Source organism: Desmodus rotundus, chromosome 9 (assembly GCF_022682495.2).
Source record: "Desmodus rotundus isolate HL8 chromosome 9, HLdesRot8A.1, whole genome shotgun sequence".
Taxonomy (NCBI): Eukaryota; Metazoa; Chordata; class Mammalia; order Chiroptera; family Phyllostomidae; genus Desmodus; species Desmodus rotundus.
Window position 1 is genome coordinate 63,079,114 of NC_071395.1, and position 13,389 is coordinate 63,092,502.

Here is a 13,389-nt window from a genome sequence, read left to right on the forward strand (position 1 = left end):
GAGAAAGAGAGCACTGATGAGTCTGTTTTAGAATTCCTGAATCCGGACTTCCTGATTACGTGAGCCCCCAAATTCACGCTTTCCACTTTCTTTGCTTATGTTAGGTCATTTACAACAAAAGGATTTTTTTACTATCACAGAAATCGTCCTTGTCCTGGTAACTATCATTTGTTAGGCAATTATTGTGCACCAGGCTGAGGGCAGGTGGTCCACCTATGCCATCTGACTTAATCCTCATCACAGCCGGTGATGTAGATATTTTGAGAGTCCAGATGAAGAAACTGAGGCTCTAGGAGGCAGGCAAGTTGCCTCTGCTCGCCCAGGTAGTACGTGGCAGGTGTCCTTTTTTGAAGCCATGAAGCCACATTTGCTGATGCTCACGGTCTCTTGTTTCCCACACCAGGCTGACGAGAATCATCCAAGAAAACCAGCCCACGTAACAACAACGTAACACGATCGGTCCTACTGGAAATGTTTTATCCTCACAGATTCTAAATTCTGTATTGGAACAAGCAGGGAGAGAAAAGACTACGCGAATTCCAAACTCCACGTGCTAAAGGCCTGTGCTGAAGGCAGTCTGCAGAACCGCTACCACCAGAGCGGAGGTGTCCAAGACGCGGGCGTGCGCCCACCGCGGCCCTGGCTGGCCTGGCCGGGGGCTAACTGCTTCCACCCACGCTCCAGACCTTAAGACACCCCTGTGCCTCCCCTCTCCCGCCTCAGGCGCGGAGCCCAGGGCAGCCCCGGTGTCGGAGGCGTCGTCGGAGGCTCGGCGGGCTCAGCCCCTGCCACACTTTCAGTTTTGTTTCCAGAGCTTTTCCGAACCTGGCCTTTCAAGTCTAGGAGTTCTCGCACGCACGGGTGCCAGGGACGCGACCGGATCGCAGACCGGCTGGCGGCGCGCCCCTCCGGCCCGGGCTGCGCGCGGGCTGCGGCGGCAGAGGGCGGGCCGGGGCGGGGACTGAGAAGAGTGGGCCCTTCGCCCTGCCGGCAGCAGTCTCCGCACTCCCGGCTGCACCGCGCCAGACACATGGAGTCCCCGGAGAAGCCCGGGGCCGGACCCCGAGACCGGGAGGCCGCCCCCAGGCGCCGCGGGCCGCGCTGCCTGCCGCTGTCCAACTTCCAGGAGGAGCTGAGGGCGCTGCTGGTCCTGGCGGGCCCCGCGGTGAGTCCGGGCGGTCTGGGAGCCCATTGACCGTGTCGCCTCGTGACCGCGTCGCCCCTTGTGACTTGGGAGGGGTGAACTAGCGAGAGCTGGAGGCGGCGGGCGGCTGCCGGGCGCCAGGGGCAGGCAGGCGTCCTGGGCGGGCGTTCGTGGCTCGCTCGCTCAGCACGGCGCCCTGCGCACCCACCCGCGCGGCGGGCCAGCGCCTGGCTTTGGGAGACTGCTCACCTGAAGGCGCTCATCCTGCCTTCTCTGGGTGCGTATTCCCGCGAAGCAAGCAAGTTGCCCGAACCGCAATACACTCGGGAACTTTGACAACTGGCAGTCCTGGCGTCGAGGTGTCTAAAGTATCTAGCGGCAGGGAGGGGGAAGGTGAATTCTCTGTTTTGGATTAAGAGCTCCAAAATATTCCTTATCTAGAGTCAACCGCTACGCGAGGACACAGAGGGCACGCCGCCCCACACTGGCCTCCCCCCACTTGCTGCTCTCAGGAAAGTTTTGGGTTGAGGTTTTGTTTGCTTTTATAATTTGGTTAGGGCTCTTTCTGCAGGATGTAAAAGTAACATGGATTTCCCAAACCACAAGACCCACAGAAAAGTAATCCCAGCCCTGTTCTGCCACCTTGGGTGGTTTTTAAGTTAACAGGGTAGGAGAGCCATCACTGGACAAGGACCCCGTGTGATTTCACGGCGCAAATAAGCCTTTGGACCTGGATAGACATTCTGCATCGGCAAAGCCTCCGCCAGTGTGCCCTCTGGCGTGGTGAGGCCGTAGTCTGGGCGAACTTGTGATACTCACTGTGGTAGGCACAGTGGCAAAAATAATGCCGGGACAACGACAGGAAATGAAAATCCGCCCAGCAGGAAGAGAAGTTCGTGAAACTTTGCAGAAGCGAAAGAAAATGCATGATCTGGAATATCGGTCCCTGGGGCCCAGGGCCCGGCTTTGATCTCAGCAGGTGGGTGAGGAAACCGCAGGCTTGTCCCCTCTCCCCACTCTGCTCAGCGTCTGTAGCAGGAGAATGACTGTGCCTTGGCTCAACACCCCCTCACAGAGCGGTTGTGAGAAAGGTCTTCACAGGCTGTTACTGCTCTGATAGTACAAAAAATGAACAAACAAGGCAGCTTTCTGAGACCCGGCCCCTCCCAAGACAGGTGCTTGCCTCTGCTGACTCCAGCAGTGAGCTGGTCCCCTTGTCCCCTTGAAGGAGGGGACTTTCTTGGTCCCCAGGGATGAGCACTCCACTGACAAGCTGAGCCCCTTGCCCTTTCTGTTTTATATATATACATGTATGTGTATATAACTGCGTTAAGTGCAAACATAATATATATGCCTTGTAGGAAAAATAGGAAACCAAGATAAAGAACAGAAAAAAGCTCTGAAGTTTGACCACTGAGAGATAATTCAGAAATTTTCCTTCCAGTTTTTTGTGTGTGTTTCTATGTGACGGTTTACCCAGTGAGGTCCTAGCCTTCTGGCACCTGTTCAGTCTCTTATGAATTGCAGATGGAGCCCCTCCAACTCCCATCTCTGCTCCTACCTGCTGTGAGTTTTCTATCTCCCCAGGGGCAGGGCGAGGGGGAGGAGGAGATGTCTCCTTTTCCTCCCATGCTCAGAGTCCCATGCTCTGCTCTCCAAGGCTCCACCATACACTAGGTAGTAGAGGATGCCTGGTCTGGATTTCCTGTGTGATCTCTCTCCCACTCCCTGTCTGCCTTACAGCCCTCCCATGTTAACACTGACTCACTAGTGTCCAAGAGGATTTGGTGATAGCACTTACCACTCTGCCACTGAGCTTTAATGAGGCCTGGGGAGAGAGAATAATGCATGACAGAAAGGGAAGTGTGAGATGTACAGCTCACACCTGCAAAGACATTATGGAGACACTTTTCATTTATCTGAAGAAAGCCTTAGGAAAGTGTGTATTTGTAGGGAGGAAAGGTGGTAGTGGAAATGGCCTAGCCTTGGGCATTACAACCATGCTTTCTCTTTGTCATTAACACCTCACTGCCAGGCTGAATTGTCAGAAATCTAAGATCCCAAGGAGGGACTGCCATTCCCCACAGGCATGGGCTGTGCACAGCATGACAGAAGGTGTTAGAGAGGGGCCGTCACATTGAGGGCGCTTGTGTGTGAGGGCTCTCGTTTCCATCTGTGTGGAGAAAGGAGTGCCTGGGAGCCAGAAAACTTTTAGAGCCGCAGGGCAGAAAGACCATGAGCCTTTTCCGTCGGGGGAGGAGCACCTGGAGAGATTGGCTTGACTGCAGGCAGAGGACACGCTAAACAACCAGTTAGCGGGCTAAGGTTTGACCTTTATCTAGTAGGCAGCTTGCTGCGTCCGAGTCACTGCCCGTTCAGGCTGTTGAGACAGGAGTCCTTGAGACATCTAGGGGAGCAAACCAGTATGCAAGTGGAGATGGGATAGTTCTGGAGGGGCTGGCCTTGACTAGCGCATTTTGATTGGATGCGTATGGGGTAGGGGTGGGGATATGCAATACAGATCCCTCCTTGCCATAGACCTCAGAATCGATCTTTTCAGATTAGGCTTCAGCTGGGCGAATACATTCCGCAGGTGATTGATTGGTCTGTGCAGGAATCACAAGCTGTGACCAAGAGCTCACCCAAAAGGCTTGAAACCAGGAACTGAGATCAAGTACTGGTTAGCAAATAGGACCTCTGGGCCAGGGTCCTCCCGGGACTGAGGCTCAGGAAGAGCCCCTGTACTGGACCATCTGAGCGTGGTGTTTCGGGGCCTCTCGTCTAGTGACTTCACTGTAGTCATTTGCCACTTAACGGCAAGGATACGTTCTGAAAAATGCATCCTTAAGCAATGTCATCCTCATGCGAACTTCATAGAGCGCACTTACATAAACCTATATGGTATAGCCTACAACACACCTAGGTTATATGATGTAGCCTATTGCTCTGTAGGGAAGGAAAAATTTTCCTTGTGACCCTCTGGGTTCATGGCTGAGACAGCCATGTAATAAAAGACACATCAACAGGAGAAAAACAGACTAGTTTAATAATATGTCTCCCTCCTGTATACGGGAGAGACCCAGAAAAAGTGAGTAACTCGCCAAAATGGCTGAAGCCACCACCGTAACTACCATCTTCCGCTGAAGACGAAATAACATGTTGGGGGGAAGAGTCAGTTATGGAAGGTTACTAAGAAAAGCACGGTTAACAAGGGCCACGTAGTTGTGCAGATTTAAGTCTTTGACTTCTTCACAGATACGAGTTTCTAAAGATGAGGTCATTCCCTACCTGACCTGCCAGGGTGATGCCCCTGCCCGTGGAGATTTTCCTCACAAATGTAAATGCTTTTTCCTAAGGGTAACTGCTTGGTTTTCAAAGCACCTTTTTTGTCTGCTGTGTCTTAAAATTAACCAACCTAAAATAATCCTATGCCAAAGAGATATTTTAGTGTGACAAGTTGTCCCCTACACCTCCTACACTATGACTCTGTGCAGTGTGTTACTGTACTGAACACTGTGGGCACCAGAAAGTGTGTGTGGATTGCATTGCACTAGCGCGGAGAGCAAGAGCAGCACAGACTTTATGGACACCTTTGGCAATGCGGTACAGAGTCGCTCTCAGCCATGACTGTTACGTCGAGTACTGCGTCAAGACTAAGGTAATGGGGTGTGACAGAAACACCCAAAACCACAAGTCTGGACACAGATATGGGTGGGATCTCCACCCCTGGTGGGCTGTGAGAACCCAGAGCTCCAGCTTGGAGCCCTGCCACTCCCCGAGATGGGGCCACACCACAGCCTCTGGGCTTGAGACCACCCCTCCCTCCCTACCTGCAGACACAGTCAGTGACTGGAACTTCCCTCCAGAGGCTCTCTCTCTGCTCGCTTCCACTGTGTACTGTTTCCCTCTCTGTGTGTAACCTGAATGTGACTACTGACTGATGGAGGGGTCTCCCCTAACAAACCTAGCACTGGGGAGAGGTTACCAGTGATGCTGGCAGTAACATAGCACCAGTGGTTACCGGCAAAGCTGGACCTTGGTTTTTTAGTTCTGTGGAAGAAGAGGGGCCACATATTAACCTGACAAGCTCAGGGGAGGGCTGTGAGGCAGCCTTACAAACTCAGACCTAAAGTAACCACAAAGGTGGCTAAGAAAGGACCAGGAGGCACGAAGATCAATTAAGGGCTTTTCTTGAGGCAGGACACTGCGATCAGGCAGGCTGAGTCCAAGCAGACTGCAGCAGCAAGAGAAAGGGCAGAAGGGTTTTTAAGGGTGTGTAGCAGACCCCTGAGTAGGGTGGGTCACCCTGCTGATAGGCCCCAGGTGTCCTGGGTGTAGGTTTGCAAGACTGTCCTCTGATCAGGGATGGCTGATTCTGGCAACAGAAAGTCTGGGAGATTTACGGGAGATTTACAGACCTTGGCTCTGGGAGAGGCTCAAGAGAGAGGGGAGGAGCAGTGAGGATTCAGCTGGTTTCCGGCAGGATGCCAGTGGCTATACCTCAGTTGCTTCTGATAATAGGGAATCTCGTGGTCAGGTACTTAGCTGTGACGCATACCTTCTTTGTTCCAGCACAGGCAGTGACTTAGGTCCTCCATGTCCCAGTACATTCTAACAGGATGGTCTATAATGAAACTTATTAACTAACAGCAGTTCATGGTGGGTAGTCATGTCCTAGGCCAGTATTTTTCCCTAACAAAAGTCAATGTTTACCTTAACTGAGCCTGTCTGTTGTCTTTTTGCTTCTATGATAACAGAGCTTTGGAATGTCAAAGTAATTTCCCTTTTTCCAGACCCTTTGGGCACAACCTGAGACCAAAAATCCCCTCATTGTGATTGTTATCATGTTAATTGTTGACTGTTAACTATCCTGTACCTACCTATATAAAAGAAGTATGTGTCTATCATTTTACCTTCTATCCAATCCCAGAGGTTTCCCCATTTTGCTTTCTCCTGCCCCCTCTAATCTATCACCAGTGGTCTTCGCATAACCCCCTATGGCTCCTCCTTTGATTCTAATGTATAAAGTAAGGTGCTAAGCTGCCATTCTCCAGAGCATTTCTCAATCCGTTGAGGTGTTGCTTCCCAGCAGTTCTTATTGGGGAAGCAACACCTCATATAAACCCCCAAACATTCTCTACAGGTTTGAATGTTTCTTACGATGACATTAACGTGGCGTAGTCAGCAGGATTCCAAAGAAACCCACCCAAGAGCACCTTGCAGACCCGGACTGGTGCCAGAGACCAGCAGGGGCCCATTGTGCCTCCCCGGTTCCTCATTTTGCAAAGGGTGAACTTGGGTGAGTTTCAACCAGAATCCTGGACCCCCTGTTTCAAGGTCTGAGACCCTGACTTTATTTGAGCTGTTACCTTAAATCCTCAAGGTGGAACTAAAGGTTAAGGGTTGACAGAACCCAGGCTAAGGCAGGACTGGAGGGAAAAAAAAACAGTGGCTGGTTTTCAACTTTTGTTACAGAACAGATGGGGGGTAGTTCACGATATATTATTACAGAAAGGATCCCCCCTTTCTCTCTCTGGGGGTCCCCCCCACCTACTAGGTTTGAAATGCCTGCCGCCAGAGGAAAGACGTCTCTCAATGCCAGAGACTGGTGAAAAGGAAAGAAATTATTTATTTAAAAGTTACACAGACTCAGAGTAATGACTTAATGTCTTCATTAAAATACTAAAGTCCTCTAGAATACCCACAGATGCACAGTCCTTCCCTCACCCTCTGCCCAGTCTAGGGTATCTCAGGAAAAGAAGTAGAAGTCCGTGATTCAGGCTCCTGGCACCATCAGCTGTGTGGCTGCTGCAATCTCCAGTTAATCCAGAGCCATGTGGCACCTTCTCATGGCCCACCAGCAAGAGTCCTTTCTCCCTTTTTCTTCCCAGCTCTGCTCTCCTGCTGCCTAAGCCATGTGGCAAAAAGGAGCACCCCCAAACCACATGGTCCTCTCTATTCACTTTGGCTTTTCAATTGGTATTGCTCTCTGAGAATGTAAAGTGCAGACTTTACAGACCTCAAAATAAAACTAAAATTAACATGGGAAATTGTGCCTCGAAGGCCAGAAAGTCCCAGACCCCAAACCTCATTAATCCTCCTGGTAGGAAGACTTGACTTCAAAGTGCATTACAGAAGTGGGAGAATTTCACTAGAAATGATATCAACTTAAAATGTCCAAAATGCAGTTTTCTTTTGGTGCCTAATTTTTTTGCATGCAAAATTAGAAAATGCTGGCTCTAAAACTAAACTGAATGAATGGGAAGCATATATTGATTTGGAAATTAAAAGTTTCTAGGAGGAGCAAGATAATTTTTTTTTAACGTTAATAAATTTTAGGGACTGTCTCCGAACTACAGAAGGCTTCTGAAGCTAATAAGTGCCAGTGACCTCCTCCTCCTCCTCCCCCTCTACAACTCTGAAACCAAAGTCTGTCTTTGAAATGCAAATACAAGGTCTCCAGGAACTCTTACCTGCACCGTTTCTTATACTGCAAAGTTTTGGAAGGTAAAAATTGAAAGGTTTTCTTAGGCTCTGCCGAGGAAGAAATGCCAATCAGCCACAAAATTAGGCAGTACAGAGCTTTATTGAGGTTTGTGCACCCGAGCAAGGTTCCCTGGCCCCGCCCAAGCAGGGAATATGGTGGGGTTTTATGCACCAAATTCTGGTTGGCTCTCTTCGTGGGGGCTAGGGATTGGTCTCCTTGAACAAAGCGACAATCTATCATTGGTGGTTCCCTGGTTTGACGTCAGCTGTCTCTTCTGGGTTGTAGTGCGGCTGCCATTTTGTCCTATCCCACCCATCCTGCCACAAATCTTATCAAAAGTGTTGGAAAGAAACCCCTTAATCATATCTGATCAAATCAATTTAATTTATTTCAGCTATTCCTTTCTAAATTAGTAAATTTTGATTAAGGTTATTCGATATCTAGATATTTTGAAATGCTAAAATGTTGATTGCTAGACAAGTCTTGGGTTCATCTGCCTTTGGTTTTGGTTGCAGAGAGGCTGTGGACTGGGTTTGAAGCTGTTAATGAGTGTCTTTTTCACAAACGTCTCTGGTGTGTTTCTTGAAAGTGAGTGTATTTGCCAATAGAGGAATCTATGGTTCTACAGGTTATGAAATGTGTTCATAAAGTCAATCTAGAGAGTACTGGCTACTTATTTTTGGTTATTATAGGAAATTGAGGTTACTGAAAATTAAAAATCCAAATTAAGTCAGAAAGAAATTGCATGGTTTTCATAATAGAAGGCATGAGATAAAAATACATCTGAGGGAAAAGGAAGAAAGTGAGTTATAAAGATGGTTATTTCTGAACAGATAAGGTTTGTGAAACTGTAAGACTTTGGTTTTTAAAAAGGTTGTGAAGGTTGTAGAAATTTGTGAAAGTTTTAAGTTTATAACCTTAAATGGCTAAAGTTGCCCTTGTCCTCTCTAGAAAAATTAGTAATTCAGATTATGTGTATGGTCTTGATGTGTATGGTTTTAATGTAATATGTGTTCATCTGTATAATACGTGTAGTGCGTTTTTTCCTGCCTCCAGACAGCATTACCAGGGCATAATATTTTATTGGCTTGTTATGGGACAAATGACTCAGACGAAGTCCTGGGGTAGTGAAGTGGAGTTTATTTACACATGCGGACCCAGAGGAGGCAGTCTCCAAATTCTGGGCCCTGGGGCAAGACAAAAGCTTGTTTATATAGGCAGGGGGCTGACCATTACTATTGGTGCGAGAATGTGGGGTGGAGCATGGCGCAAAGGGGGAAGCAGGGGCTTACAGAAGCAGAAGGCGGAAGTTAGCGTGGTGGCTTATGGCTGGGTAGGATTGGAGTTTAGCTGTCCTGTCACAGGCTTAAAGAAATTAAAATACTTATATAAATTAGGCAGGGTCCTGTGGTCTGGACAAAGTACTTCATATTAAACCTGGTTTAAGTTTGATTGATGTCTTAAAAATTTTTGTTGTTGTTGTTCAACTACAGTTGTCCCCATTTTTCTCCCATTGCTCTCCCCTGCCCTACCCCCCACCCCCAGATTGATGTCTTTTAAAGTTATTGCCATGAAATATGTGTTTATTTTACCTAGATTTACAAAAAGTCTTGTGTTATGGTCTTTTAGGTCAGTGTGTATGACAAACCTTCCCAAAGTTTACATTTTAAGAGACTTTTTAACTGAACACTGACTTGGAGTTGTTCCAATGGGTCCCGGAATACCGCAAGGATTTATTCTCTCTCTTTATAGAGGGAAATTTTAAAACTAATTAGGCCTATTTGAGATGCGTGATATTACATGGGAAGCTTTTCCCAAATAAGAATAAGAATAACTATGCTCTCTTTGTATACCTCTTTGCTTTCACCTGGGAAGATTACACGTTTACTTGGACAGCAATGCCCCAGGGATACAAGGAAGCATCTAACCTATTGCTTTAGATACTAGAAGCTGATTTAGATGACGTTAAATTTCCTAGAGATTCCACTTTAATCCAATATGTGGATAATTTAGTTTATACTCTAGGCATTTACTAGGTTCCCAAAAGAATGCAATAATAGAATATCAAAGGACAAGCTTGATTCTGTTTACCCCAGGTAAAATACTTTGGTTATCTGATATATAAGGATAGGCCACTAATCAACCCTGAAACACTCAAAGGAGTCCTGTCTTTCCCTCTTCTAAAAATAAGAAAGCAGCTTAGAGTATTCCTGGGTTTGGCTGGATATTGTCACAGTTGGATTCCAAATGTTTATTAATGGCCCAGCCTCTATCTCTTATTAAAATCAAATTGACCCGACCACCTTCTTGTTCCTAGGAATGGTTTATAAGAAACTCCTTGATAATGCTGATTTAATTTGGTATACAGATGGATCTTTGAAAAATAAACAAGAATATTACTGAGCTGAATATGCAGTAACATCCATGGTGGACACAAGAAAGTTCTTTACTTGAATAAGATCTGCCCAACAAGCTTAGTTATTTTTTCTACCTCGCACTTGTCAATCGGCCTAAATGTCTACTAGCCAATGTTTACACTGATAATAGCTGTGCCTTTGGGGCGCCCCATAACTTTAGAATATTGTCAGAGCAGCGAGGCTTCTTAATTTTCTCAGGGTAGCCCTTAAAAAAAATGGAAAGTAGATTGCAAAATTGCTAGTTGCAATACAAAAATTGAAACAATTGGCAATTATCAAAATTCCAGGGCTTTCTAAGCTGCCACCATGGGAGCAAAAGGAAAGTATTTAGCTAATGCTGCAGCTAGACAGACAGCATTAAACAGCCAAGTTGTCCAGACCTGAGAACGCCCCTTGATTCCTAGTAAATCAATAAAAACTCTTTTATAGGTCCAGAGGACAGCTGCAGAGGAAAAGAGGATATAGCAACAACAGGGGCAAACTTAATCCCGTACAAACAGATATGGCTTGGAACCAATCAGAAACCAACCCTACCTGTAGGAACTTAATTACCTATACTGTACTTTAGCTTGTACATGAGCTAAAATGAGAGTCCTAAAAGATGACTTCATGGAGCAAACAATGTTACTGGGAACCGCCTCCTACTGCACATCATAAAGTATAGAGCAAATATTCTCTCTGTCCAAAATACAGCCCAGGGAAATCATTCTATGGGGCCCAAGGACATTTCTCACTTCCTTTAGATCCAGGTATGGTCACTGGATTTTATCCAAATGTCACCATCTCAAAAATACAAAAATGTTTAGTCATGATTTTGTATGGGTTGAGGCATTCCCTTGTAGGAGGGCGATAGCTTTAATAGGAGGTAAATTATTTTAAAAAGAAAAATTAAATTAATTCCCAAATTTGGGAATTCCCTTGGAGTTGGTGACTGAGGGACCCTTTACTAGATGAACGATGCAATCCATTTGCACTATTTGGCCTATTCTACAGTATTTTCATTGTGCCTATCACCCCTAGTTCTCTGGATTGGCAGAACATACAAGTGATACAATTAAAACTCAACTAGGCAGATTTTCAGAAGCTTTTAATCTCCTTTGACCAAGAGATCTCCTTATAGTGCTCCTCAACCTGAAATCTATGGCAAACATAGCCTTTCTCCTTATGAAACAGTCACTAACCACCCTATAAATCTATATGAAGGGACATGATTCAACTTTAATAAAAGGTGATATTCTTCATTATTATTAAGGGCTCATTAATCAGCTTATAGGTATGAATAAATCAGTAACATTTCACATTGCGCTCTTGAGAGATACAGACTTCAAAGACCATGATATACAACCAGGAGATTTTTGTTCATGTGAAAAGCCATTAAAGACTCTCCAACATTGTTGGAAGGGACCTTAAGGGGCCTAATGACAAATGGATACCTGTCCCTGTCTCTGACGCTCGCCTCCATCTACAGCAGAGATCAAGGACTTTTCAAGGACGAGAAGCTGCTGACAACGAAGGCAGACAGCTGTCCCTGACATCAACAAGGCCTGCATGCTCACAAGTTGATGCTTCTATTGATTGAATGTACATAAAGTGGTTTTTATATTATTATTATCCTCCTTAGAGCTTCCTAATGGAAACTAGCTGTCTTCCCAGACCCCCTCCCTTATTAGACATGAAAAATTCAATGTGGGTACCCGCTAATCTTTCCCACCTACTGGACAATGATATTCTGTTTACCAGTCATGATAGTGAAGTTAATGCTTCGCTGACCACACATTTGTCTTCTCCTACCATCAGTATAAGCTTTGGTACATTTTTTTCTGGATATATCTATTATAAACGACCCATTTTGGACAAATACCTCCAAGAATACCTCCCTGATAATTCCACTGGTAGAACAAATGTGGATCCACCTAGCTGAGTATTATGTAGCCATAGCAATGGGTGATGAAAAGCTAAGAAAAATACCTGGATGTGTTGGGAAGGGTTTGTAGTGACCTGCCCTGTGTTTCACTTCAGACTCACCAGCCATGCTGCTGTGTCTGGATGTCCATGAAATAAGAAAAAAACATCAATGGGCCCTCATTTCAGAAATTATTGGGATTACTTGGTAGGTTGATTTGTCTGTAAATTGCCCACCTTCCTTGCGTCCTGGAAGCTTGTGGGAAGCCCTATGGAATACTCAAACTCTAGCTCATTTGGGGGTTCCTATAGCATGGGAAACTCAACATTTCTGGGTCCATTCATTATACCCCAATTGTGCCCCAACAATAGCTACCCAATGGTAACAACATTCCTAGTGGATCTGACAACATTGGCCCTCTAAAAGAGATAAAAGGGGAATACTTGGAGGATTAGGGGCTGTCCTTAGGATTCTGGGACAAGCTGAACTTCCAGTTAATGAGCACCTCTATCTAAAACAGGTCATATAGAAGGAATGCTGTTTCAAGAAGGAAAGGGGTGGGAGTCAGCATGGAAAGCCAATAAGGCCTTAGCTCAATGGATAGAACAGACTCAACAGACTATAAAAACTCATACACAAACCCAACAATGGGAATGTGCCTGAACCCTACTCAACAGGGCCCAATGTCTATGCCAGTGGTCCCCATGCTTTGTGGTACCAGGGATCGGCTTCGTGGAAGACGATTTTTCTTTGCGCAGGAGGCATATCTCAGGTACTAATGTGAGTGAAGCTTCGCTCTCTGCTGCTCGTGCAGTCTGGTTCATAGCAGTCCACAAGCCGATACTGGTCCCTGGCCCAGGGGTTTGGGACCCCTGGCCTATGCCAATGCAAACAGAATCTGAAGTAGGTCTGAAAACAGTAGCCATCTATAATGGGTGCAGAAGCCCAGGCCAGACATTTATGGGACTCATGGATCCCCTGGAGTTTGGAAAATTTTGAATGGGGACTGTAATCTACAACATTGTGTCTTAAAAGCCCAGGTACTTGGTTAGATCCTAAGCTTAAATTCTTAGTAGACCATCCTCAGCAACACTGGAATACTCCCAAGGGGAAGGAGGTGGGCCATATTTAAAAATAATAAACAGTGGAAACCCATCTCAGTATTTGTGAAATTCATAAAGGTGAATGGTTATGCCTCTAATCTATATGGACTACCGAATTCACCCAATCCTGGCCTATTGTATCTACCCCAACAAATAGCAATATCTGGTATATGGGAAAGGGGCATTTTTGCTGGGAAGGGTGAGAGAATTCTTCTGTTATACCAAGTGATTTTTATCATAATAATACCAAGTTTATGTTAAATACTACTGGAATATGGTGTAATACTGAAATCATAGGCAAAATAATTCTATCTCAGGTTAAAAAAAGATTATGA

General features: G+C 46.0%; 1 protein-coding gene across 6 annotated transcripts in view; it reads left to right on the forward strand.

The window, feature by feature from the left end:
• Positions 1-838: 838 nt before the first annotated feature.
• SLC47A1 (solute carrier family 47 member 1) overlaps positions 839-13,389 on the forward strand; it is an 82,148-nt gene continuing 69,597 nt past the window's right edge. For 2 of the 6 annotated variants that reach the window (XM_071219283.1, XM_071219286.1), the window contains exon 1: positions 840-1,165. In XM_071219283.1, the coding sequence (XP_071075384.1) occupies positions 1,031-1,165 (135 nt within the window). In that variant the 5' untranslated portion in view covers positions 840-1,030. Of the gene's footprint in view, positions 1,166-1,257; positions 1,422-1,472; positions 2,124-13,389 lie in introns of those variants that run through there. The other 4 variants (XM_071219284.1, XM_053911562.2, XM_045199230.3 and 1 more) reach the window with 4 other exon arrangements.